This window comes from Leopardus geoffroyi, chromosome E1 (assembly GCF_018350155.1).
Source record: "Leopardus geoffroyi isolate Oge1 chromosome E1, O.geoffroyi_Oge1_pat1.0, whole genome shotgun sequence".
Lineage (NCBI taxonomy): Eukaryota > Metazoa > Chordata > Mammalia > Carnivora > Felidae > Leopardus > Leopardus geoffroyi.
Genome location: NC_059330.1, coordinates 6,785,309 through 6,812,515, shown reverse-complemented (window position 1 = coordinate 6,812,515; position 27,207 = coordinate 6,785,309). Strand labels below are relative to the sequence as shown.

Genomic DNA, 27,207 nt, shown 5'->3' with positions numbered 1-27,207 from the left:
CCCTACAGGCCCCAGCCGCTCGTCTCTGCCGCAGGGAAGGGGCTGATCGTGCCTATTGGTCACTCCGGGTTCCGATTTGCTTTTAACCACCGAGCCACAGCTTCCATTAAAGCCGGCCAAGCACCCAAACACGGCACATTCACCCTCTCGCGGAGCTCACTAAGGCATGGCTTGCTTTGTTTTCAGAGATTGAACGTGACCTCGTGGCTACCCGAGAATACCGTACCTTTGGATTTTCCTAAGGCTGCAGGGACAGAAACATACAGATATTAGTGTCAAAAAAACTATGCCTTCCTTTGGACACACAGGTTGCCGGGGTCAGGGTTTGAGAGTGGGGCCTTTACGGTGCCGTGATATGCTTTCAATTGACTTGGCCTCTCTAGTTCGAGCGACTCTTCTGATTGGGCCAAGGTTGTATCCTACCAAGCTCACAGGTGAATAGAGAGAGAATCTGGAGGGCTGATATTGGTGTGGGTAGGAGTACGGGTTGGGGGGAGAGGGTGTCATAAGGGAGAAGAAAGAAATCGGTGGAAATTGCCATCTGCCGGCTTCCAAGTTACATAGTTTAGAAGCCTATTCATTCTGGGGTGCCTGGGTGGCTCAGTCGGTTAAGCGTCTGACTCTTGATTTTGGCTCAGGTCATGATCTCACTTTTTGGGAGTCGAGCCTCCATTGGGCTCTGCGCAGACGGCTCGGAGCCGGCTTGGGATTCTCTCTCTTCCTCTCTCACTCTGCCCCTCCCCCACTCACGCTTTCTGTCTCCCCAAATAAACATTAAAAGAAAAAAAGTTTTAGAAGGCTGTAAGTTCTTTCCGTCGCTCTAGGAGGTAACTGGTACCGTGGTGTGAAGTCAAGACTTTCGCCGTCTAAGCCAAGACCTGATTATTTCCAGTACTAGGGAGACGCAAACATTTGTGCGACGAGAAAACCTTCCAGCCTCCATGTCTGCCATGTATCTGCACAGGGGGGTGTGGGTATGGGGGTGATCTCGTGCTTACTCTGACCCACCCCGGTCAGAAGCACAGACCTATTACCGTGAATTCTGTCCACTCCGAAAGGGCTTTAACTTTAGACACGAGCACCAACATTAAACAAACAAACAAAAGGTTCAAGTTCCTAGACTGGTTGTTGCAGGTGGGATTTGGGTCCTCGAAGGAAACGTGCCTCAGGATGGAGAAGGGTCAGTAAAAGCAGATGATGGGGACACGAGGATGGGGACAGCTTCCTGACACTCGTCCCTCCAGAAGACCCCGGAGGTCTTTTCGCGTCCCGTGTCGTGGTTACTATTTCTCATCTCCCGTGGAGGGTACCTGGGGGACTAGGGGGCTGGATGCCTGGGTCTCTTTCCAGGACCTACTAGTTTTCAAGTCCTATTGGGTCTGAGGAACCCCCCCCCCCAATAAATAAGCACCTTCTCCAGGAGCTCCAGAATCACTCCTGGAGGCCACTCGAAACTCTAGACAAGGTCCAGCTGCATACCCTGGTGTTTAAAGGGGACTGCAGGGGAGAAGCATTAGGCTCCAGAAATTATCAGGATGAAAAGGGCAAAAGGCTTAGTCTCAGCAGAGGAAGGGAAATGACAGGGCTTAGCTGTGGTGGTAGGTGGTAGGTGAGGGTGACATACAGGCAGGATGGTTGCCACAGCGACCAACGGGGGGGGGGCTAAGGATGTCTGTCTGCCCATCACCCCATCTTCTTTACCCTGTGCTCTTTTACTTAGAAGGATCTTTCCAGGGGCCTGTGGGTGGCTCAGTCAGTTAAATGGATGACTTCAGCTCAAGTCACGATCTCAAGGTTTGTGGGTTCAAGTCCCGCGTCGAGCTGTCAGCAACAGAGCCTGGAGCCTGCTTCGGATTCTGTCTCCCTCTCTCTCTGCCCCTCCCCTGCTCATGCTCTGTCTCTCTCTCAAAAGCAAACATAAAAAAAAAAAAAAAAAGATCTTTCCAATTTAGGGGAGGGGGGTGCAGCAGGGCGGGGCATGGGCTTCAGGATCAGGGCTCCTGGGGGATGCCTTCTATTTCCAGGGACATCTTCCAGTATCGGCAACCTCCAATACCAGGCTCCCTGGTGATCTGGTTTGCCAAGGGCAATGGGCTTTAGGGTCTGAATCCCAGCTTTTCTCATTACCGTGTGATATGGGTGAGTTACTTAACGTGTCACGTCCTCTGCTCGTTCTCTGTAAAATGGGAGTGATAATGACCCTCCCCCCTCCTCCTCAGGGGCGTCGAGAACAAGCAGGACACTGTGTACAAACCACGGAGCAGCTACTAAGAAACCAACTAGCAGTGGCCTTGACAATGATGATGCTCTGTCCTTGCAGGTGCCAAGTACAGCCTTTTCTTTCTTAATCTTCATAGAGAACGAAGAAAAGACAGTGAATCCGGCCAGGAGGAGATGGAGATACCATGAAGACCCCATCTGGGTCACGTCACCCGAGTCCACAGGATCTGCCATGAGATCGTTTCCCCCTCCTAACAAAACCCCAAAGATCAGGGTGGGGGGTTCTCTGGTAGGCGTAAGAGGAACAAACAAGGAATACAGTCCCTTTTCCCCAGGCTCTGGAGTCTTCCGGGAACCTGGTGAGGTGGGCCCGTGTGGGCATCAGAGGGCGGGATGCTGAAAGCCTCCTTGGATGACTGTAGGCGTCAGGAATAGAAAAATAAAGAGGGGATCCTCACCTCCCTAAGTCTTACTGCCTAGCCCGGGTCGTCAGGGCAGGAAAGAAGGGAAGAAGAGGGGTCGTCTTGGCTGAAGGGTTCTCTGGGAAGCAAAACCTGTGACGGGCAGCAGGGGACTCGGGCAGAAATGGCCACAACACTCCGCCCCACAGAGGCCTTCCACGTCCCGGGCGGGGGGCTGGGGGGGGACGTCTGGCAACCTTCCTCGGTCCTCGGCCAGTCCATTTTGGCTTTAGTGCATTTTCTCTTGCGGAACCAACCCGAATGCCCACAGCGGGTGGAGCCAAAAAACCATCTCAGGTGTTCTCAGTGAGATGGAACACCATCCACCCAGTGAGTGGAAAGGAAGGGGTTGGTCAGAGTACCTCATGGACGGAGAAGCGTACCCAGGCATGTCACTATCTTAAAAACGGCACGACGTCACTCAAAATTCCAGCCTGTGTGTTAAAAGCAGCTAACGCTGGCCATGTACGGAGGATTGTTCTAAACACTTCATAAGCCAAATTTTATTTAATGCTCAAAGCAACTCTCAGGTGGGTGCCTACTATCATTTCCCCATTTTGCGTATCAAGAAACTGAGGCAGTCAGAGATTTGGTGACCTCCCAAGGTCACGGGGCCAGAATTTGAACTTGGAGAGAGCCTGATCCCAAAGCTCACATGCCGCATGTTCAGAGTATGTAAGGCTTCTTCTTCTCCCACAAGGTGGGTGGACGGAGAGAACGGAAAGGTCAGACCTATAAATGTCTCCTTGGTGCAGGAAAGGAAGTGATGTTCTTGTTTGAAAGCCTGTAACCTGGTAGGCCACACAGGGAAAGCCTAAAAGCCAGAATCTTAAAGATGAAGAGACAAAGGACTGCCTCCATGGGGGGAGGGAAGGAAAAAACCCAAGTCTGAAAGATGGAAAATCCAGCTGCAAGGACACGTCTACAGGGGTGCCTGGGGGGCTCAGTCAGTTGAGCGTCTGACTTCAGCTCGGGTCATGATCTCACGGTTCGTGGGTTGAAGCCCCATGTCGGGCTCTGTGTCGACAGCTCAGAGCCTGGAGCCTGCTTCCGATTCTGGGTCTCTCTCTCTCTCTCTCTCTCTCTCTCTCTCTCTCTCTCTCTGCCCTTCCCCTGCTCATGCTCTGTCTCTCAAAAATAAACATTAAAAAAAAGTAAAAAAAAAAAAAAAAAAAAAAGAATGGGTAGATCGTCACAGGTTAGCTGTTGCTTTTTGCTTTTTTCCCCTCTGCAGGACAGCTAGCTGCCACGCAGCTCCTGAATCCCCGGTCAGGGACAATCCTAGCTGGAGGTATTAACTAATATATGGCTTTGAAGTATTTTAAGTCTATAGAGATCTGGAAGGTTTCGATTTTTGTTCTAAAGATCAGTTGCATTGGGCAAAAGCCGGCCAAGGGAGAGGAGACAAGAGATGCGTCTGTCATCAGATGGGAGGCCCTGGGGAATCTGGGTGGCTCTCCAGGCATCCATGGAAGACTTTCAAGTTCAAGGAATGTTTAAGATACACTTGGGGGCCAGGAAGCAGTGGCAGGGGCCTTGGGGGTCACCACATGGTGAGTGACAGGAAACCTAAAAATCCGAAGACTTACCCTTGCCTATACGCACCTGGGAAGGCCAGACTCGGGTAATTTCCAGTCCCTCCAGGGATGATCCCTTTTTTAAATACCTAACAACAAAGTTTCGTAACCTCCCCCAGTACAAATAAAGGCTGGAGTCATCTGGCCACATTTCTCGGCCCGGGCCTGGGCCAAGGATTTACCTCTCCAAGGTCCATTTGGCCAGTACAAATCCAAAATAGGAGTCAACTTTCCCACTGATACCCAGGATGACTAGGTGAGCTCGTCTGCAGAAGGGTTCAGGTTCTATCGGAAATAAAATGAACACACCAGACAGACATCCATGACACGTCTTTTGGGGTCGCTGCCTTCGCTGTTCATCCTCCCCTTCAGGGTCTATAGAACACCTGATAGCCGCAATTACAGAAGCAAGGCCCTTGGACCACTAGCTGTGATTATCACGCGACCGCCGACTTCGATTTAATGAATTTGGGAAACAAAGCACGCCACAGCGCCCTCAGGAAGATCTGTGACACGTGACAGACTTTAAGAGGTCACACGCTAAACCAACTGGTCTCCGTGTGTTGAATCATGTGTGTTAGGAGTCCATTAGACCCAGACTCCCAAGCCAATACGACCAACAGCGGCACCAGTATTCCAGAAAGCACCATTCTCACATTGCTCTTGGACCTCCTCAATTAAAGACGCCTATCCCGAGCTGAACATCTAGATGAAGGTCCAGGCGGGTGGGACAAGACCCATCAGAGAGTGGCTGTCACACACAGGCTAAGGATGTGTCGCTCACCAAGCTGAGCTCTAAAGGAGATCATGAGCTCTGGTGGAAAGATCCTGGTAGATTTGTGGGCTGCTGATAGAACACCTCTGACGACCAGACCGCCGTGGGACAAGTGAAATGGCGACAGGCACGTCAGGTTTTAAGACTTGAAAGAGGAACCACATGTTGGTCTTCTGAGTCGGAAGAGCCAAGGCCACTGGGATTTCTGTGGACAGACTGCTGTCCCGCTGGGACCCAAGAGGCTAGAACTGAGCAGAGGCAGCGGGACAGATGTGCCACCGGCAGGGTTAAGTGAGGAGAGCGTGAGCCAGAGCCAGAAGGCAGTTAACAGACAGCAGGGAACCCGGTGTGTACGGAATGGGCCGTGTTGGTACCGGTGAGGTCTCTCAAGTATATAACAGGCAGTGGGCTGGGAGAGGAGGCAGAGGGGAGTACAAAGGGGGAGGACCATAGCCATCAGGTAGCGACGTGAGCGAGCAGGGAGGCTCCGCTGTTGACGTCACTTCTCTTCCTGCCTCTGGCCTGTCCACGGGCCTCTCGACCATCCCAGGTGAGTTTGTGCAGACCCTGCCGATGCATGCATCTGACAAATGCTCAGGGCCCCTGGGTCCCTCCTGACTAATGGGCAAGAGAGCGTAGACACCTTGGCCAACTCTTTAGGCAGGAGGGTTCACATAAACTATCTGATAGGACCAGGGTGCATGGGTGGCTCAGTCGGTTAAGCATCCGACTTTGGCTCTGGTCACGATCTCATGGTTCGTGAGTTCGAGCCACGCGTCAGGGCTCTGTGCTGACAGCATGGAGCCTGCTTGGGATTCTCTCGCTCTCCTTCTCTCTCTCTCTCTCTCTCTCTGTCCCTCCCCCTCTTGTGCTCTCTCTTAAAATAAATAAACTTAAAGAAAAATTTTTTTCAATTGTATCATTGCCAAGTTCTTTATTCAGAATGGCAAAATCTTTCTGTGATTCAGTGGTTCTCAGCCCTAGATGCATGTTAGAATCAGCCAGGACACCTTTAAAAAACCACCAATGCCTGAATCCCAGCCCAGGCCAATTAAATCATCCTAGAGGAATGGGGTTGGGGCCTTAGGACAGCGGTATTCTTTTTTTAAAGCACGTTTTAGCTTTTATTGCTAAGAAGCCGCCCTCGAAACAAACCAGCTTATTTATCTGGGTCTCAAATCCACACCTTTGGCAGAGTTTGGCAGGTATGGCTTGTATGTTCTACACGGCACTAGCTGAGATGGTCTGGCTTGGCGAGGACACCTCCCAAGACGATTCCCTTACTGGGTGCTGGCTGTCAGCTCGGTGCTCAGCTGGGGATGAAGGCGGGGTGGGGGTGGGGGTGTTTCACTTCTCTCCAGTGAGAAGAGTGGAGAGTGCTTGGGCTCCAAGAGTGGCTGCTTGGGCTCCCACACGGTGAGCTACTTGGGTTCCAAGAGCGAGTGCTTGGGAGCCCCAGGCACAATCAACAGGGCTCTTTCTGACCCTGTTGAAGTTCTGGTAGATCTCTTCCACCACATTCTGTTAGTTAAGTCATGGACGCCAAATCATCGCCAAAGGGAGCGTGGCTAGATTTCAACCCCCAGTGGAAGGAGAACCAAGCACCTGCCGCCATTTTCACCATGACGCGCCCGGCACGCATTTGCGGCGAAGGGAGGTGTTAGGGCCCTGTGGCTGCTGTAACAAGTACCACAAAGCTGGGAAATGACAGACATCCATTCTCTCGTAGTCCTGGAGGCCAGGAGGCCAGGATCTGTAGGAATGGGCCGAAGCCAAGGTGTCAGCAGGACTGTGCTCCCTCCAGAGGCTCCAGGACAGAGGCCACGTCTTGGCTCTTCCAGTATTTGGTGGCACATACTACTTAGCACGTGGCCACGTCTTTAGATCTCTCTCTGCTCCATTTCTGCATTTTGCCTTCTCTGTGTGCCTATGTCAAATCTTCCGCATTTTAGGACACATGTGATTGCATTGAGGGCCCGCCCTGATAATCCAGAGTGATCCCCTTAGTTCAAGGTCCTCGTTTTAATCACATCTGCAAAGACGCTTTTCCCAATTAAGGTAATGTTTACAGGTTCCGTGGTTCAGGACCTGCTGTCTTTGGGGGGGGGGGGCATTATTCTGCCAACCAGAAAAATGAAAAAGGCTGATGTGAGCTCGTAAATCTGCCTCCAGGTCTTACTAAAGACACTCTGTTTTCTAATGTTTTCTAAGTCATCCTCGATCAGAGGCATCAGGACCAAAGCCTGGAGCTGGGATGGGAGTGAACCACCTTGAATAATGTCTGGGACAAGAGAGCCATCAGCCAGAAACACACTGCTGGCACTGAACGGGAACTCACCATTTCTTCTAAGTATTGGCCAGTTTTTTTCTTTTCTTTTTTTTTTTTTCTTTCTTTCTCTCTCTCTTCTTTCTTCCTTCCTTCCTCTCTTTCTTTCTTGTCTTTCTTTCCTTCCTTTTTCTTTCCTTCTTTCCTTTCTTTCCTTCCTTTTTTTCTTTCTTCTTTCTTTCTTTCCTTCCTTCCTTCCTCCCTTCCTCCCTCCCTCCCTCCCTCTTTCTTTCTTTCTTTTCCTTCCTTCCTTCCTTCCTTCGTTCCTTTCAGTAATGGCGTTATTGACATACAATTGGTGGTTTTGTTTTTTAACTTGACCAAAACGCTTTGACAAAATGAGCTTTAATTTATCACTGTTTCAAGGGGTAGTTTGGAGACTTTAAAATGTGTCTCACACATTTGGGGTGCCTGGGTGGCTCGGTTAAGCGTCCGACTCGATTTTAGCTCAGGTCACGATCTCGCAGTTTGTGAGCTTAAGCCCCGTGTCAGGCTCTGCGCTGACAGCAAAGGGCCTGCTTGGGATTCTCTCTCTTTGTCCCTCCCCTGCTCGTGTACTTTCTCTCTCAAAATAAATGAACATTAAAATAAATAAAAGAAAATAAGTGTCTCATAGATTTTAGGAGCTCAGAAATGGGACGAACGTGGAGAATTCCCCTACTATTACTAAAACAACACAGGGACTCAGCTGATGTAAATTCCTTTCTTCTCCCCCAGAACATTTACTCACAACCTTGGGGTTCTAGTTCTGTTAAAGCCAGTTAAGATCTGATCATCTGTAAGCCCACTGAACCTTAAAACACCCGTGCCAGGACCCCATTACCCTAAGCTGGGAAGCCCTCTGCTTAATTTAATGTTTAATACAATTTTTTAAAATATTTATTTTGAGAGAAAGAGACAGAGCACAAGCAGGGGGAGGGGCAGAGAGCGGGGGAGACACAGAATGCGAAACAGGTTCCAGGCTCTGAGCTGTCAGCACAGAGCCCAACGTGAGGCTCGAACCCACGAACTGCGAGATGGTGACCTGAGCTGAAGTCGGATGCTTAACCGACTGAGCCACCCAGGCGCCCCAATACAAATTTTACGATTCATAAATGTATCCGTTTAGGGTGCCAAGAGTAATTCGCATAGCGCATCCCCTATATCCTAAAAGTAGACGGTGCCAGTCTCTGGCTTTCAGTCAGAATTGTATGCAGAAGGGGCATTTCATTTACAAAGTTCTCGAATGCCAGAATGTCATCAGAGATGAGGCAGTGGCTTAAAATATCATCATTCAAGGGGCACCTGGGTGGCTCAGTCGGTTAAGCACCAGACTTCGGCTCAGGTCGTGATCTCACTGTTCGTGAGTTCAAGCCCCACATCAGGCTCTGTGCTGGCAGCTCAGAGCCTGGAGCCTGCTTCAGATTCTGTGTCTCCCTCTCTCTGCCCCTCCCCCGCTTGCACTCTGTCTCTCTCTCAAAAAAAAAAAAAAAAAACCAACATGAAAAATAAATAAATAAAATATCATTCAAGCTTCTGCAACTTCCTGTGTATTTTGGGGGCCGGTGGACTTTGTCCCAAGATTCCATAGTGGTAACTCTCCCATGGATGGCATCTGGATTGCTTTTCATGGGTGCCTGGAACCAGACAGGGTCTGGCAGGGAGGACAGAGCTGCACAACTCTGATGGAGAAACACTAGGACCCAAGGAGTTCTCCAGAACCCAGACAGGTCCAGAATTCACCCTCCGGGGTATATCCCCTCTGCTCAACGAACTTCACAAAGGAACAGTGGCTTCGCCTGAGATTAAAAACAAAATCTGAGGCACCTGCTAATATGCACTTGTCTGTCTCTTCTCTGTCTCTCTGACTTTCTCTTACAATGCAAAGATCAGATTCTAAGTATGCTCTTTTTTTTTTTTTTTTTTTTTTTTTTATATAGATTTAAGGAATTTCTCCTACTCCCTGCAGCATCTAAGAATTCCCAGTCTTTGTTTCCCCTTTGCTGGAGAACAACCAACCACACAGAGCAGGTAATCAAGACACAAGACACAATGCACAGCAAGAGTCTGGTGGGTAAGGAGGTAAGCAGGGATCCTGGCCCCTTCTGAGCATGCCTCTGTCAATCCCACGACGCAGGTCTAGGTTCCCTCTCTGAAAACAAGAGGGGCGCGTGGTAAGACGTACGCACCCCTACAGTTCCTGGTTTCCAACCTTCCCTCTGCAGCCCTTCAGGCCAGATGCCTTTCAAGCAAGCGGGCCTTTCTGGCTGCCTTGTGATCTGTCGGGGAGACGGAAGTTGTGACTGCTACGCTTCTGTCATCTGAATTTCTGTCATTCCCATCCAACGCTTTACAGTCCTGGTCCGGCTCAAAGGAGCAGTTGCTGCCTTTGATTTCATGGCGGCAACTTTCCGTTCTTAACCGAAGTTTACTTGACTGACTCCCTGGACCAACGATGCAACCCAATCCTTCTCTGAGACATATTTTCGCAGAGGCCCCCGGCTTGCGGCCGTGCGCGGTCCTCGCGGTCGTGGCTGACGCTCACCGCAAATCAGCCGTGCTTGTTAGAAAACACGTTAATGCCCCTTTTATTTGCTTTGGGGATCCTATGAGGCAGCTGCACGTTATGGAAACTGATTTCACAGCAGCGTGGAGGGGGTCATTCCTATGCAAGTGAAGCGGAAGGCATTGATGAGTCTCCCCCGGGGACTGTGGCATCAGGAGGTATAGGCGCCCATCATAAGAGACGGGAAAAAGTCTTAGAAACTGACAGGTGACACACAGATTGCGTCGGGTTGTAGGTTTTACTCTCGGTCTTAGAGAGACTGAGGCTGGAAACGTAAAAGCGTGCGTTCAAGGTGCTGTTCGTGCAGGAACGTTGATGGACAATGCAGGTGAGCAGAGCCATCGTCGAGGAACCGTTTAGGATTTGAGAACTGACATACGCTGATAAATTTGGAGTCAAAACATAAAGCGTGTTCCCATCTTTTAATTTCCCTTGCTGGCCGACTTTTTTTCCTTCTTTTGATGATAACTAATGAGTATCGATCACAACCCTCATTTCAGAAGGTTGCACTTACCTTCGCCCCTAAAGCCAGGGAAGCGAGCCAAGGGACTCAATCTAAACAGCACAGAGGAAAACCTCAAGCAGGAGGCAAAAGCTTGATTGCTACAAATCCCCTAAATTGCTGCCAGAGAGGGCGCCCTGCCTGGCAATCCGGTTCTGTGTTACCTCTCGGCCCCTCCCGGCTCCAACCCCCAACGCTGAGAAAGGCACACTAAGTCATACCCATCCTTTTTGTAAAACTCCAGCATCATATTATCCGTGGCGACGCTGAGGGGCCGGCGGATCTGCTCGGGCTGGCGACGGTCAGTGGGGTCCATGTCTGGGGAGGGCATTGAGCTATAGTTGGCGTTGTGGTTCACGTGTACCGGACTCCCATAATTCCCTGTGATGTTGAACTCTATCTCTGTGGGGAAGAAAGAAATAGGTGTACGTGATCTATGGGTCCGTCACACCCTTCCTGGGCAGGAGAGATATGAGCAGAGATGGGCTCTCATTTACACTTCACCCCTAGAAAACTTTGTCCCGCGGTTCAATGTTAGGTCACCTGTTGATATGAATTCATCTTAACCTAATTCATCACATCAGCAGGTGCACACAACTGCTCACCTCTCACATTAATATGATGGGCACTTAATAAAGCAATTTCTATTTGTGATTTAAAAAGCAACATGGGGCGCCTGGGTAGCTCAGTCAGTTAAGCATCTGGCGTCGGCTCAGGTCATGATCTCACGGTTCATGAGTTCAAGCCCCACCTCGGGCTCTGTGCTGACAGCTCAGAGCCTGGAGCCTGCTTCGGATTCTGGGTCTTATTCTCACTCTGCCCCTCCCTTGTTTGTGTTCTCTCTGTCTCTCAAAAACACAAAAGTGTAAAAAAAGATTAAAAAAAAAAAAAAAACAAACCCAAACTTAAACAAGGAACAGTTGGGGTACTTTCTGAAAAAGACAAAATCATCCATTTCAAACCTCATGGTTAAAAGTGAAACACCAGAGCAGTCTTAATTAAATCAGGAAAAAGGACAATGCCTACAATCACCACTGTTACTTAACGTTGTTGGAGAAGCTGGCCAATGGAATAAGTCAAGAAAATGAAATAAGAGGAAAGATCGTTATTTTTAGTGATGATGATGTCTTTCTGGAAAACCAAAGAGAAAAAATTAGGAAGGACTGGAAGCAGAGATTTCACTAAGGTCACTAAGGTGGTGTTGGTGATCAAGTGACATCAGAAATATCCCAAACTTCCCTTGCCATTTCCTATCTGCAACAGAAATGAATCCACTCATCCACAAACTTATAGTGTTATGCCTTAGACTCCTATTCCCTTCTTTCTTTATGCCGATTTCCCACCCTCACTCAACTTGATGTCATTGACAGAACTCTTAGGACATTAGCAGTTAAGAATCTTCATGGTCAAAACACACAAAACCAAGTCAACACCATCAAACTTCTTCGATGTTGATCATCTGAGTGATTACTGCTGATGGACAGAGCACAGAATTATTAACATTCTATCCTCACAGGAGGTAAACAGTTTACTGTAGCATAGCCAAAAGCACATCCTTAATGTTTACTAAACACAAGGTACAGTGCTCTTTTTTTTTCTTTTGAAAACAAACAGCGAAATTAGTACAGCAACTGCTCCCTCCCGAAAGCCGTTACCTTCAGAGTTATCCCCTTCTGCTGTGCTGCTTTTTGAACATTTATGAAGCATCATCCGAGCGAGCCACATTTACAGCCTAATTTTGAACCGGATCCAAAAAAGAACCTGATTGCCTTTGAGCCTCACCTTTACATTTAGAGGGCAACTCAAAGGACACACAAAAGGAGTAACAAAAAGATGGCACCCAGGGGATCGCCGAGCCCTGGATAAAAATTCACGCGCATCTCAGATCTATGCGGCATCTATAAAAGCAGGCGATCTCGCTTTCCTTTATGCTCCAGCATTTCATAATTCACGGATGTGAAGACACCACGGTGTGGATGTGAGACCAGTAAAATCCACAGACACGGTTAGTGCAGGCAATGGACAGCAATTGTCACTTAGCCAAGGATTAGACAGTAAGACACTGATGTGACTGTCCACACCCTACCTGAGTGTGTGTGTGTGCGCGCGCGTTTGTGTAGGAGGATTAATAACAAACACCTTTGGTTTCAAAAGTTTCGAGGGGCGCCTAGGTGGCTCAGTCGGTTGAGCGTCTGACTTTTGATTTTGGCTCAAGTTGTGACCTCACGGTTGGTGAGTCTGAGGCCCACGTCGGGCTCTGTGCTGACGGTGTGGAGCCCGCTTGGGATTCCGTGTCTCTCTCCACCCCCTCCCCTGCTCACTACGTCTCTCACAAAATAATTAAAAATAAGAATAAAGTCTTGCACCCACAGTAACACTCTGGTTCTTCCCCACCCCCACACCTCAATGCCGCCACCTACCTCCAGGGAAGAACCAGTCTGCATGCTGGATGATGGGTTCGACAATCCCGACAATCTGCAGTGAAACTGTGGTCATCATCTCCGTGATGTTCCTGCCAGCACAGAGCAGAGGGGGGCAGGGCTGGGTCACCGGCCGGGGCGGGGAGCAACGTCTGGCCCCACAGCCCAGGGCCGGAAGCCTGCAGACCTAGGTCTAAGGGTAGGCTTTCTCTTTGCAAGGGCACTTGACCTTTCTGAGCCTCTCCTTCCCTTCCTCAGAACGGGGTAACCACAAAAGGCCTCCTTACAGGAGACGCATCAATGGATAATATACATAAAACTGCCTGCTTTCCAACTCTGCTCTCTTTTATGAGACGGCCCTCTATGCCCCGGGTCCAGATGCTGGGGATGCGCACTCTTCGGAGAGAGTCAGGAAGGCCTGGAACAGCTTGCCTGGCCTGGTGCTGACTCAGATTAGCTCAGAGAAGACCCTCACCGCAGACCCGTAGCTCTGAGACCATCATGGAGAAGGAGCTACAGAATTCTGGGTCTCCTCCTGAGTCTGAAACCTGAGCAGGCCAAGAGAGAAATAGAACTTGGCAAATAAATGAGGCCGATGATATGCTGGGGGCCCCGGTCGTGCCCTCTGCCACCCGCCCCATACCTTACCCGTTCGCGTGTTCTGCCCTATACTCACCCTTCTGCTTGCGGCCACAGCAGGTTGGGGCCTAACACAATTGCCATGTTGCTGGGAGTCATCTTGTTCACATCTTGATATTCTGATAGCTTGGATAAAAATTTGATCAAGTATCTGAAAGGGAGTCACAAGGGCCAGGGTGAACCAGGGCTCAGCCCCAGCCGTGTTCCCCCAGCACAGGGCAGACACTTCTCTCCCCCGCAGCCCATCTTACCGACAGCCAGATCATATACCCCGCCTTATAATGAAGACACATCATGGAAGAGGACACGAGAATACTTTACAGACAGACTCATGTACCAGGACGCGGCTACCTGTCAACATCTACATCACCTAACCCTGGCCAGAGAAATTCCCCATCTTTCCTTTTGACTCCGTTATCTAGTGACCTAAAGTCCCTCTTGTTCTTCAAACCTCAGTCGCCTGCCACCCTCCCCGTGTGCAGAGGTGAGAAGCAAAGTGTCCAGGTGTCACCGCAGGGACCTCCACATGCTAGGGGTGGGATTAACCTCTGGGGGGCTTTCAGAGCTAATGGAAAAAGAAATTAAACATAGGGGCGCCTGGGTGGCTCAGCCGGTTGAACGTCCGACTTCGGCTCAGGCCACGATCTCACGGTTCGTGGGTTCGAACCCTGACTCAGGCTCTGTGCTGATGGCTCAGAGCCTGGAGCCTGCTTCGGATTCTGTGTCTCCCTCTCTCTGCCCCTCCCCTGCTCACGCTCTGTCTGTCTCAAAATAAATAAAAAACACTAAAAAAAATTAAAAAAAAAGAAGTTAAACACAGAATTAGCACACGAGCCAGGCACTCACTCCTAGAGATGTACCCAAGAGAAATACACCCACACATATGCATTTGTGCACAGGTGTGCACAGTATTAAGTCAGCTAAGAAGTGGAGACCACCCAAATGTCCAGCAAGGGGGGACCGGATGAATGAAACGTGGTCTGTCCGTACAATGGAATACTATTCACCCACAAAAAGGAACAGAATACCAACACACGCTACCACATGGATGAACCTTGAGGACACGATGCTATGTGAAAAAAGCCAGACACGAAAGACCGCATGTTGTGCATGTTGCGTGAGCCCACCTAGAGGAAGTTCCCTGAGAGGTACCTCCGCAGAGACAGAGAAGGCAGATTAGCGTTTGCTGGGGGCTGGGTTGGGGGGAGATGGGGAGTGGCTGCTAATGGGAACAGCGGCTGCTAATGGCGGCGATTGAGATGGTCTAAAAACTAGGGGTGATAGCTGTGGGACTCTACAAACACACCAACAACCACGACACTGCACCCACCAAGAGGACACAACGGTATAGGACTTCTATCTCAAGGAACTATTGAAGGAGCCATACGTTAGATTGCTCTTGGGATTTTTTTGTTAACGTTTACTTACTTATTTTGAGAGACAGCGAGAGAGAGAAAGAGAGGGAGGGAGGGAGGGCAGGCACATGTGAGCAGGGGAGGGGCAGAGAGAGACAGGGAGAGAGAGAATCCCGAGCAGGCTCTGTGCTGTCAGTGTTGAGCCTAACATGGGGATCGATCCCACGAACCGTGAGATCATGAGCTGAGCCAAAATCAAGAGTCAGATGCTCAACCGAGCCACCCAGGCGCCCGTGCTTGTTGTAAAATATACATCAAAAATTACCACCTTGATCATTTTCAAGTGTTAAGTACTTTTGCACTGGAAAGCAACCATCACCACCATCCTCCAGACCTTTTGTGGCTTCCAGAAGAGAAACTCGGTCCCCATTGAACGCTAACGTCCCGGCTCCTGTCCCCCTCCCCCAGGCCCTGGCAAACACCCCTTTGCTTTCTGTCCCTGTGAACGTGATGGCTCCAGGTACCACATACATGTGGAATCACACAGTACTGGTCCTTTTGCGTCTGGCTTCTTTCATTTAGCACGAGGTTCTCAAGGTTTATCCATGTAGTAGCACGTGTCAGAATCCCCTTCCTAAAAAGGCTGAATATTGCATTACATGTATATTCTGTTTCTGTTACCCATCGATGGACATTTGGGCTGATTTCACCTCTTGGCTATTACGGATAACGCGGTCATGAACATTAGCGTGCGAGCAACGAGTCCCTGCTTTTGAATAATCCATCGGGCACATACAGATATACCCAGACGTGGAACTATTGGATCGTATGGTAACTCTATGTTTAATTTTTTTAAGGGTCCGCCACACCATTGGCTCTTGGGATTTTTAACAGGAAGGCGGAAATACTCAGGCAGATGGAGACAGGCACTGACGCTGAAAATCTGCATCTGGGGAAGCACTGAGGAGAGGTGACAGGGCCAGGAGAAGTTGCTGGCAAGCCAAAGGGATAAGGAAGCAGAGAGTGTGAAGGTGCAGAAAAGATCCGCAGAGCGGCGGGAAGTGAAATCGAGGCGTAGCAACAGTGAGAGACGTGTGGAAACTAGCTAAGTGCCAGATCACCAGAGGACGTTCTCCGGTCTCCATCTCCGTGCAGACCAGCTCAAGGACACGTCTGCCAACCGGCTTCACGTTTGGTCAGCTTCCCTCAGGTGTACCTGAACACCTACCTTTGCGACAAACCCACAAGATCTTTTTTTTTAATTAAAAAAATTATTTTTAATACAATTTATTGTCAAATTGGCTAACATACAGTGTATAAAGTGTGCTCTTGGCTTTTTTTTTTTTTTTTAATGTTTATTTATTTTTGAGAGAGAGAGAGAGAGAGAGCGGGAGGGGCAGAGAGAGAGGGAGACACAGAATCTGAAGCAGGCTCCAGGCTCTGAGCTGTCAGCACAGAGCCTGATGGGGGGCTCGAATCCACAAACTGTGAGATCGCAACCTGAGCCGAAGTTGGACGCTCAACCGAGCCACCCAGGCGCCCCTTTTTAAATTCTTTAAAGTGTTTATTTTTAACTTACACCAAAGTTAGTTAGCCTATAGTGCAATAATGATTTCAGGAGTAGAATCCAATGATTCATCCCCTACATATCACACCCAATGCTCATCACAAGCGCCCTCCTTAACGCCCCTCCCCTGCTTAGCCCATCCCCCCACCCGATGCCCCACCAGCAACCCTCAGTTTGTTCTCTGTATTTAAGAGTCTCTTATGGCTTGTCCCCTTCCCTGTTTTTTATATTATTTTTGCTCCCCTTCCCTTATGTTCATCTGTTTTGTGTCTTAAATTCCACATATGAGTGAAGTCCTATGATGTTTCTCTTTCTCTGACTGGCTAATTTCGCTTAGCATAATACCCTCTAGTTCCCTCCACGTTGTTGCAACCACAAGATCTTAAAATAGGTTCCGTTAAGCTTTGCTTCTCGCAAATCAAAGAACTGAACTGCCTGAGCCAATGGCCGCCAAAGTCTTAGAGTGCCCTTCATTCTGTGTCTTCATTTGCAAAATGGCAGGGTTGTTTGAGGGTGGAAAGAGAGCCTGTGCATTAACCGTGCCTGGCACCCCATACAAGGCTGTGCATGCTAGTTACCAGGACCATTAGCCGGGAAGCCAAGTGTCTGTGGCCTCAATAACTCTGATCCCGTGTCTCCAGGATCCATCCACTTACCGGATGTTGTTGTGATTGGCCTTGGGCAATTTTTCACAAGCATTCCACAGCGCCTGAAGCCTCTTGTCTTGCTCCTGAATACTGGGAAATAAATGGGAAAGCCACTGGTTGAGCTTGAAGCAATGAAATCTCACTGGCAATCGTATTAACCAGTCATCGTACTATGTGGGTATAAGAAACCAACTATCGGGGCACCTGGGTGGCTCAGTCGGTTAAGCATCCAACTTTGTCTCAGGACGTGATCTCGCGGTTCGTGAGTTCGAGCTCCGTGTCGGGCTCTGTGCTGACAGTGTGGAGCCCGCTTGAGATTCCCTCTCTCTCCCTTGATAGATAGGTATTCTTACTGTATTTTATTTTACTTTATCCTATTTTACTTTATATTTTATTTTATTTTATTTATAAGCCCTCTGAGAATTAAAAGAAATTGCTTCTAGGACTACAGTTTGTATATGCTTCTCCTGAAAATCTACATCAAGGTTTACATGGTGAGGAAGGTCTTTCTGCTCAGAGAATCTTTTCTCCAAAAAAATTAAAAGGGAAAATGTCAGCAGGGTGAGGGCCCAGCTTGACCCCTTGGCCTGGGGCCCAAGGCAGGGAGGTCCTCCCACAGATCGTGACCAAGGCAAGAAAAATGGTTTTCCCTCATTTCAGGCTGAGGAAGAGGTAAGCATTCTGCAAAACACACTTCTACCAGGAAACTGAAGACCAAATGTCCCATTTAGAAACGGAAAGGTTAACAGATCATATCTGGTCGCAAGCTGACCAAAGGCTGGACGAAGAGGGTCGTGTGCAGGGAGGCCGTTAAAGACCCAGCTCCACCCTGCCCGCAATCTGGCGCCCATTACTGAATCTCTATGCAGCCTCACTTTTCCTAATCTGTAAAATGGGCTCATGGGAGTACTTTCTGCCCGGAGTTGGCATGAGTGGTTTAAAGGAGCATCTGTACAAAGTGCTCAACAGAGCGTCTGGTGCGTCTCAAGCCCTCAGTTCAGCATCTGAGGGGAGAGGGCAGACGATGCCAAGACCTGGCTAGAACCTGAAGGCCTGGCTGCCTCCCTTCTCTAGCTCATATGTCATCAAGATCACATGTACAGTCAGGAAATAGAAGGGCCAGTTTCCATCGAAGGATACAGTCTCGCTTATCTTCATCCCTAAGACCACGGGGTGGCCCCAGAGAGGCGGCAAGTACCAGAGATGAGCACTTGGGTTCCTGAACCGGATCCCATTCCGCCATTTATTAGAGGCCAGGGAACCTGCCCTCATACGTCATACACCTGTTCTTCTACTCGACTTCCTCCTCCATCAGCTGGGGAAAACAACAGCACAACCCACTTTCGAAGGGTTACTGTGGCAAATGAGTTAAAAGCGTATCGTGAGCTTATAACAGCAGCGAGCCCCTCGTAAACACGGGACAGAGATATGGCTCGTGATTAATACTGTCACGGAACTCACGCCCACTCTCCACAGCGAGATGTTTACACATGCCAGATACTCGGCCAGGCTTTTCTGATACACAGTCTCTACTCCACCTTGAAAAAAAAAAAAAAAAAAAAAACCAACAAAAAACAAAACCATGGCGCTCTGAAACTTGATTGGAGCCAGCCTTCTAGAACACCACACAGATGAGCCTGGCTTCACCTCTCGGCCAGTGGGTTTTTTTTTCAGGGCCCAAAGAAGCATAAACATACTCCAGTGATCCTTCCGACAGGCTAAGCTGGCTGTGCTTTGAGACTTAACCCACAACTAGAGAGTTCTAGAAATCATGTCTCTTCTCAAGCACCCAGCAGAGGCCAGCCCGCTGACCGGAGATCATGTTTTTATATTAGCAATTTTTTTTTAAGTTTATTTGTTTATTATTGGGGACGGAACAGAGTGAGAGGAGAGAGAATCCCAAGCAGGCTCTGTGCTGTCAGGGTGGAGCCCCATGTGGGGCTCAATCCCACAAACTGTGAGATCATGACCTGAGCCCGAATCAAGAGTTGGACGCTGAATCAACTGATCCTCTGAGGCACCCATATATTAGCTATTAATGAGCTGTTATTAATATAGATGTAACAGTTATAAGAGTCAAGGCTCTGTGACCACTCCTTCGTACTCTTCTCTCCAGAAGGAAGCACTACAATCCAGAAGCTTCTATGCATTTACACTTACATGGAGCACTCCTAAAACTGTACTGCTTTGAGTATGTTGTGCTTTTTTTCCTTTTTAAAACCACAGAACATCATATGTGTCCTCGTTAACTTGTTTTATTTCACTGAAGGGTATGTCTTCCTATCTTTTCATGCTAGCAGTAGCTCGAACAGAGCTTTTAAGCACTGCGGAGTATGTTAACAGGGCAGATACACCATAATTTATTTGGCCATGCCCCACATTCCCCACCAATGAGGCTTTACTAACTTCTAGGCTTTCATTATCCCAAATAACACTGTCGTTGGCATCCTTGTTCATGCCTCTTTGGGCACATATTCGAGCATCTCTCCACGATATATACCAAGACGTGGAGTCGTAAGATCACGGGCTAATAAGCTTTCGTAAGGCATACGTAGGCTTTCATAATTTCAACAGATACTTAAATCAACTCCAACCAACAGCACACTCCAAAAATGTGGCGTACTCACTTGGAAGCCTGAATCCACTCGTCATAGAGTTCAAAGGTCATAAGAGGTTCTGGCAACTCTCGGAGGTAAGATTTCAAAGCTCCTGGACACAAAGACAACATTGGCTAGGAGCCACTTGCCATTGGCACGGACACGTTCTACCAGCCAGCGTCACCCATGTGGGTTACATGTGGGGATGGGTTCCCTGACCCTCATGTGGTTTCCCACGCGCACGGATCGGAGGCTCTGGCATGGCGGTGGGACCTGGGCTTCCAATCACGCTCGCTTCCCCCTTTTATTTCCCACCGACACCTTGTCTTCTCTTGGCACGCTGGGGAGAACTTTCTTCAAGGGGCCCGAGCAACCAGGCTTAAAACCGAGCCTGAGAGGACACATCGAAAGCACGTTGGGAGCCACTGGTTCAAGTGTCATGTGACCACATGCCCTCCACGCTGACCCCTTCCCCGTAAGTCTCTACAGCCCAAGGGAGCACCTTGCTACGGGGAGGTGGGTGCCCACCTGCAATTGCATGGGGGTCTGCTGAGTACTCCTGCACGTCGACCACACAGCAGTCCAGGGCGGCTTTTAGCTTCTTCAACTTGGAGGCAGACGGCGCCACCCGGAAAAGTCCCTGCCGACAGCACAGAGGGTCAGCGCACAGCGCCGTAACTCAAGGGAAGGGCACAAGAGCAAGGTGGACAAACAGGAAGTCTCCCCACTCCCTTCCTCCAAAATCTCCTTGCTGCCTTCTTCCCATCACCATTTTCCAATATGGCGGCTGCCTGCTCTCTGAACGTCTGCTCCTCCTTTAGACATAAGGAACTGTGGAGCAGGAACTGAGCCTCACCCACTATTGCGTCCCCAGTGCCTAGGATGGGGTGACCCGTCATTCTGGTTCGGTAAGTATTTGTCAGGTTAATGAACCCTGGGCACTCCCCAACTTCTTGTTCTTTTGTATTTAAGATACATTTTGGAGAAGGGATGCGTGATCAGACGTGGAGGGCTAGGAAGCTCAACACAAAAAGGTCTATGGAGTGAGTGAGTGTGTGTGTGTGTGTGTGCGTGTGTGTTTTGGGAGACACAGGGCTCTACTTGAGAGACAAAGTCTATGTCCTCAGGGGATGGGCAAACTAGGGATGGTCTGTGAGGGAGCAATGCCTCCTCTGGTCCCTCCGGGTTTCGTTCTTCAAGTTCTGAATCGCTGCCCTGTCTTCCAAGTGAACCGCTGTGCTCTGTTCAAAAGTGAGCCCTGAAGGGGCGCCTGGGTGGCGCAGTCGGTTAAGCGTCCGACTTCAGCCAGGTCACGATCTCGCGGTCCGTGAGTTCGAGCCCCGCGTCGGGCTCTGGGCTGATGGCTCAGAGCCTGGAGCCTGTTTCCGATTCTGTGTCTCCCTCTCTCTCTGCCCCTCCCCCGTTCATGCTCTGTCTCTCTCTGTCCCAAAAATAAATAAACGCTGAAAAAAAAAAAAAAAAGTGAGCCCTGAAGAGAAAGAGAAGAAGACGGGTGTGCGGAGGGGCGATTACAGGTCAGAGTTAGAAGCGAACCCCCAAGTCACGCGTGGGATGAAAAGTTTGGCTTCAGCTTCTCGGCTCCTTACATTCTGTGATGCCACCCCCAGGGGTGAGAAACGGGCTGGCAGAACCGGCCTTTCAACCTTTCGTGGCCATGGTTCAGATCTCCAAGTTTTCTTCGGAAGAAAACGTTCCTGGTCTGAAATACTGAGTTTCTGGCCTGCTGAGATCGCTAACTCCCTTCTAAGTAGATGTCCGAATCTCTTTGGCATGTAGGCAAGGACTCCATACACGTTTGGACTGGTGCATCAATAAGGCTGCTGTGACCAAGAGCAAGCCATAGCATGTGTTAAAGAAATGGGTTGGATCGTCATAAAACCACGCCCCTACTGTGGAGGAAAACCAATAGCATTTGGTGATGGACAACATCAAAGAGAAGGGAGTAGGGTAGTCAAATAGAAGCCTATAGATTTTTTTTTTTTTGGTTCCTTAAAAAAAATTTTTCTTAATGTTTATTTTTGAGAGAAAGAGAGAGAGCATGAGTGGGGGAGGGGCAGAGAGAGAGGGAGACACAGAATCGGAAACAGGCTCCAGGCTCTGAGCCATCAGCCCAGAGCCCGACGCGGGGCTCGAACTCACGGACCGTGAGATCGTGACCTGGCTGAAGTCGGACGCTTAACTGACTGAGCCACCCAGGCGCCCCAAGCCTCTTTTCTTTTAAAGGGTGAGTGGTGGCCATTTATATCACAACAAATGATGTTTTTGTAGTTCCATAATACATTTTATGTTAAGTCCTGTGTTTTTCTTGATCTCTGGTGTGTGTGTTTTTTAAAATCTGTGTCTATCATTGAATTTTCTTGGCATCTGGAGTGTGTTTTGATAATTTGGAAATGTTATACTTCAAGATATGAACAAATTATTTTTACGTTTTGCACATGATATTTTTAAGTTACGGGTTATACAGAACTATTACACATTCCCCATCTTTTAGAGAAACGTCCTGAAACATTACAGATGAAATCACAGAACGGTCTGGGATTGGCTTCAAATTATCCAAGGCAGGCGTTGGGGGGCAGGATCGGAGGGAGAGACAAAACAGGACCGTCCATAAGCTGGGTGATGAGGCTCATTATCTTGTCTTTACGTGTTTCAGGTTTTCCATAATTCCAAGAAGTGATGGGGAGGAAAACAATACAACAACAACCCAGTTTACCTTCCACCGTGAAGCTATGGCTCAGGGACCACACAGACCCCTTCATCTGGTAACCGATAACAGACATGAAAACGGCCAGCACTTAAAACGTGGTTCGTCTGGAATGGCCGGCGTGATAACATGCCTGGCACAGAAGAGGGGACCAACGCGCGTCTGAGCATTCACTGGCTTCCTTGTCTTGTGCAGCCCTCAGTTTGCCGCACGGGACCCAGTGCTCGCTTACAGACTTGCAACTGTTCCGCATTAATCAGGTTTTGAACCAGTAAGTTCGAAAGCCACCACGTCCCCTTTTATACCCTGCTCGGAGATAAATGCCTGGCACGCCCTGAATATCGACTGGCTGGTCAGATCAAAGGAAGATGTTGTTGAGACCTCAAAATAAGCCTACAGAAGAAACCAAACGTGAGGGCTGCCTCCCAGGAAATGGTTTACGCAGCAATAAAACAACAGTCGCCGCTTTCCCATAGACGTCTTCACATGTGGCTCTTAAGAAGCGCTTCCTAACGTCTCTACCAATCATGTTTTCAGGCTCTCTATGAGAGAGTTGTGATCAAAAAGGTTAAAAGGTCTATTTTTGAAATGGGGGAGCTTATAAAGCAGTGAAAATAGGAGGAGGAAGGGAGGAGGGGGAAGAGGAAGGGGGAGAAGGGGGAGGAGGAAGGGGGGAGGAGGGGGAGGAGAAGGAGGAGGAGGAAGATGAGAAGGAGGAGGAGGAAGAGGAGGGGGAGGAGGGGGGAGGAAGATGGAGGAGGGGGAGGAGGGGAGGGAGGAGGAGGAGGAGGGGGAAGAGGAAGGGGGAGGGGGAAGAGGCAGGGGGAGGGGGAAGGGGAGAGTGGGGAGGAGGAAGGATGAGAAGGGGGAGGAGGAGGAAGAGGAGGGAGGAGGAAGAGGAGGGGGGAGGAGGAGGGGGGAGGAGGGGGGGGAGGAGGAAGAGGAGGTGAGAGGAGGCAGAGGAGGAGGGGGGAGGAGAAAGAAGGGGCAGGAGGGGGGAGAAGGAGGAGGAGGGTGGAGGAGGAAGGAGGGGGGAGGAGGGGGGAGGAGGGAGGAGGGGGAGGAGGAAGAAGGAGCAGGAGAGGAGAGGAGGAGGAGCAGAAGGGTGGGAGGAGGGGGGAGGAGGGGGGAGGAGGAAGAAGGAGGAGGAGGGGGAGGAGAAGGAGGAGGAGGGTGGGAGGAGGATGGAGGACAGGGGGAGGAGAAGGAGGGAGAGGAGGGGGGAGGAGGAGGAGGAGGGTGGAGGAGGAAAGAGAGGGGGGAGGAGGGAGGAGGAGGGAGGAGGGGGAGGAGGAAGAAGGAGCAGGAGGGGAGAGGAGGAGCAGAAGGGTGGGAGGAGGGGGGAGGAGGAAGAAGGAGGAGGAGGGGGAGGAGAAGGAGGAGGGTGGGAGGAGGATGGAGGACAGGGGGAGGAGAAGGAGGGAGAGGAGGGGGGAGGAGGAGGAGGGTGGAGGAGGAAGGAGGGGGAGGAGGGGGGAGGAGGGAGGAGGGGGAGGAGAAGGGGGAGGAGGGGAGGGAGAAGGGGGAGGGGGAAGAGGCAGGGGGAGGGGGAAGGGGAGAGTGGGGAGGAGGAAGGATGAGAAGGGGAGGAGGAGGAAGAGGAGGGAGGAGGAAGAAGAAGGAGGAGGAGGGGGGAGGAGGAAGAAGGAGGAGGAGGGGGAGGAGAAGGAGGAGGAGGGTGGAGGAGGAAGGAGAGGGGAGGAGGGGGGAGGAGGGAGGAGGGGGAGGAGGAAGAAGGAGCAGGAGGGGAGAGGAGAAGGAGGAGCAGGAGGGTGGGAGGAGGGGGGAGGAGGAAGAAGGAGGAGGAGGGGGAGGAGGAGGAGGAGGGTGGGAGGAGGATGGAGGACAGGGGGAGGAGAAGGAGGGAGAGGAGGGGGGAGGAGGAGGAGGGGAAGGGGGGAGGAAGAGGAGGAGGGGGAGGAGGAAGAGGAGGTGAGAGGAGGCAGAGGAGGAGGGGGGAGGAGGAAGAAGGGGCAGGAGGGGGGAGAAGGAGGAGGAGGGTGGAGGAGGAAGGCGGGGGGAGGAGGGAGGAGGGGGAGGAGGAAGAAGGAGCAGGAGGGGAGAGGAGAAGGAGGAGCAGGAGGGTGGGAGGAGGGGGAGGAGGGGGGAGGAGGAAGAAGGAGGAGGAGGGGGAGGAGGAAGAAGGGGCAGGAGGGGGGAGGAGGGGGAGGAGGGTGGAGGAGGAAGGAGGGGGGAGGAGGGAGGAGGGGGAGGAAGAAGAAGGAGCAGGAGGGGAGACGAGAAGGAGGAGCAGGAGGGTGGGAGGAGGGGGGAGGAGGGGGAGGAGGGGGGTGGGAGGAGGATGGAGGACAGGGGGAGGAGAAGGAGGAAGAGGAGGGGGGAGGAGGAGGAGGAGGGGAAGGGGGGGAGGAAGAGGAGGAGGGGGAGGAGGAAGGAGGAGGAGGAGGAGGGACCACCAGAGGCAGCACCAGCAGCAGCCGCAGCATGGCCACGTCCTGCTCAATAGGAAGACGGGATCCTGGAGTGTGGCCGGAAGTTCCTCAGGCCAGTGCTATCCACCTCCCACAAGCCTCCCTCCCTCCCTGAAAAGTAAAAGCTTATGGGAGGACGCAGGACCAGTGTGCGTGCTGGGGAGGGAGGGGGCTGCCCCGTATCGTCACACGTCTGTGTGGTTGGGGGCCAGAGAGGAGATCCTGGAGGCTGGGTCACAGGGAGGAAGACCCCTGCTGGGGGGGGGGGGGGGGGGTCGAGCCGCGCCCAGACCCACCTCTTCCTGCATTCCACATTCCAGCAGCATCGTCACACAGGCCTCAATGGGGAAGGCGATCTCCCGGCCGCTGATCATGAGGTGCTCCTCCAAGGGCTTCCCGAAGGAAGGCTTCTCTACCCAGGCCTCTGAGCGGGGCAAGCGAGAGAGGCCAGTGGGCAGTTAGTGAAGGTCACTTGTGCTCGAATACGTCTGCCCTCCGGTCAGATCTTCCTGACCATCAAACACGTGGAGGACCAGTTAGGTCCCCGTTTTTGTGGTTTGGGGATGAGGGAGACAGGACTGGGTGGGGCAGACGGCTGGCTAGCTGTGTCCAGACTGCCCGGCCTGCCTCCATGGGGCACAGCCCCCAACTCGTCGCCTCGTTGTGGGGGCCGTGCGTGTGAGTGCGCCATTAGATCAAGGCACCAGCCTTCGAAGTTCCAGAAGCTCAACCTAATGTGGTTCTGTCGGGGTGCTTGGGTGGCTCAGTCGGTTAAACATCCGACTCTTGATTTCAGCTCAGGTCGTGATCTCAGGTTTGTGGGTTCAAGTCCCACATTAGGCTCTGTGCTGACAGCATGGAGCCTGCCTGGGATTCTCTCTCTCTCTCTCTCTCTCTCTCTCTCTCTCTCTCTCTCTGCCCCTTCCCCCTCTCCCTCGACATAAATACACTTAAAAATTAAAAAAATAAATAAATAGATGTGGCTCTGTTGAGAGAGCGTAAGGGGGCCTGGAAGACAGGGAACAGTCTCGGCTCACAAGGCACTCGGGCTCCCCCACCCCCCCAGCTCACTCACCCTGCTGTGCCTTTATCTGGGGCAGCACAGCCTGCAGGAGCGTCAGGGACTTCCTGTGGTATTCCGCCTGCACTTCTATTAGCTGAGAAGACACAACGACAAGGTTATCGCTCGCGGGAGGGAGGGGCGCACGGGAGGCTGGCCGCGGCGGGGTGCCCTGCGAGGAGGCGCGAGTCCCCTGCTCTCTCATCCACCTAATGTGACGGCTGCAGCATGCTTCCCCCCCGAGCCTCGGCAGCAGAGAACTCGCCAGAAGTGGAAATCTTGGGGAGCCGGAGAACCACGAAGGAACAGGGGGACCACCCCAGGCCGGAAGCCTGACACGGAGAGCTGGCCTCCACGGCGACGGGACCTCGCCTGGCACCCCATCCTCCAAGCAAAAGCAGCAAAGGGAGGAAAGCGATAGGAAAACACAAGTGGGAAACGCACTTAGAGATTTGCCTGGAAATTCCGTTTCCCTGGAAGACCGAGCTGTATGCTAGTCTGTATGGATCTTGGTTTCTGTAAGGTGAGTTTATACAGCTCTTTTTTTTTTTAATTTTTTTAATTTATTTTGAGAGAGAGAGCATGCGAGCGAGCTGGGGAGGGGCACAGAGAGAGAGAGGGAGAGAGAGAATATCCCAAGGAGGCTCTGTGTGGTCAGTGCAGAGCCCAACATGGGGCTCGATCCCATGAACTGTGAGATCATGACCTGAGCCGAAACCAAGAGTCAGTCGCTTACCCGACTGAGCCACCCAGGCACCCCTCTGCAAAATGGGTTTGATATGTAAGTGATCAGAAAACGTGTGGCTTGAGACGCCCGGGTGGTTCAGTCGGGTAAGCGACCGACTCTTGGTTTTGGCTCAGGTCGTGGTCTCATGGTTCGTGAGCTCGAGCGCCGTATGAGGCTCCATGTTGACAGCAGGGAGCCTGCTTCGGATATTCTCTCTCTCTCTCCCCCTCTCCATCTGCCCCTCCCCCACTCACTCTCTCTCTCTCAAAAAACTTAAAAAAAGAAAAAAAAAGAAAACATGTGTGGCTTGAGGTAGCATCCTCTGTGAGTACCTTGGCGGTGAAACGGCTTTGGCTCTCGTGATACAACCCTAAAAATCAAATTCTTTCTATTTGCCCACTTTTGACCATCCCACTGCTAAACCAGCGGCTGAAGTGTCCACAAGGGCAGACAAACCCCAGGGAACAACACCATTTCCGAACCCTCACCCCCCCCACCCCGCCATCGGGTGTGCGTGCGCCAGGGGAAGGGGAGGGAACCGCTCTGTTTAAACGCTTGACGCAGACGGTAGATAACCTTGACCTCTGAGTGAAACCTAAAAAGTAACATGAGTTTAAAAAAAAAAAAAAAAC

General features: G+C 51.0%; 1 protein-coding gene across 6 annotated transcripts in view; it reads right to left on the bottom strand.

Annotated features, from left to right (window-relative positions):
- Window positions 1-27,207, bottom strand: part of ARHGAP44 (Rho GTPase activating protein 44) — a 183,037-nt gene that overhangs the window by 12,310 nt on the left and 143,520 nt on the right. For 4 of the 6 annotated variants that reach the window (XR_006714690.1, XM_045487418.1, XM_045487416.1 and 1 more), the window contains 9 exons: window positions 25,864-25,945; window positions 25,085-25,212; window positions 20,160-20,271; window positions 19,662-19,743; window positions 17,044-17,124; window positions 13,503-13,616; window positions 12,827-12,918; window positions 10,628-10,808; window positions 227-244 (listed from right to left, as the gene is read on the bottom strand). Coding sequence is in view for 5 of the 6 variants with exons in the window: in XM_045487418.1 (XP_045343374.1) it covers window positions 227-244; window positions 10,628-10,808; window positions 12,827-12,918; window positions 13,503-13,616; window positions 17,044-17,124; window positions 19,662-19,743; window positions 20,160-20,271; window positions 25,085-25,212; window positions 25,864-25,945 (890 nt within the window). In the remaining variant the exon portion in view is untranslated. The remainder of the gene's footprint in view (window positions 1-226; window positions 245-10,627; window positions 10,809-12,826; window positions 12,919-13,502; window positions 13,617-17,043; window positions 17,125-19,661; window positions 19,744-20,159; window positions 20,272-25,084; window positions 25,213-25,863; window positions 25,946-27,207) is intronic. The other 2 variants (XM_045487417.1, XM_045487419.1) reach the window with 1 other exon arrangement.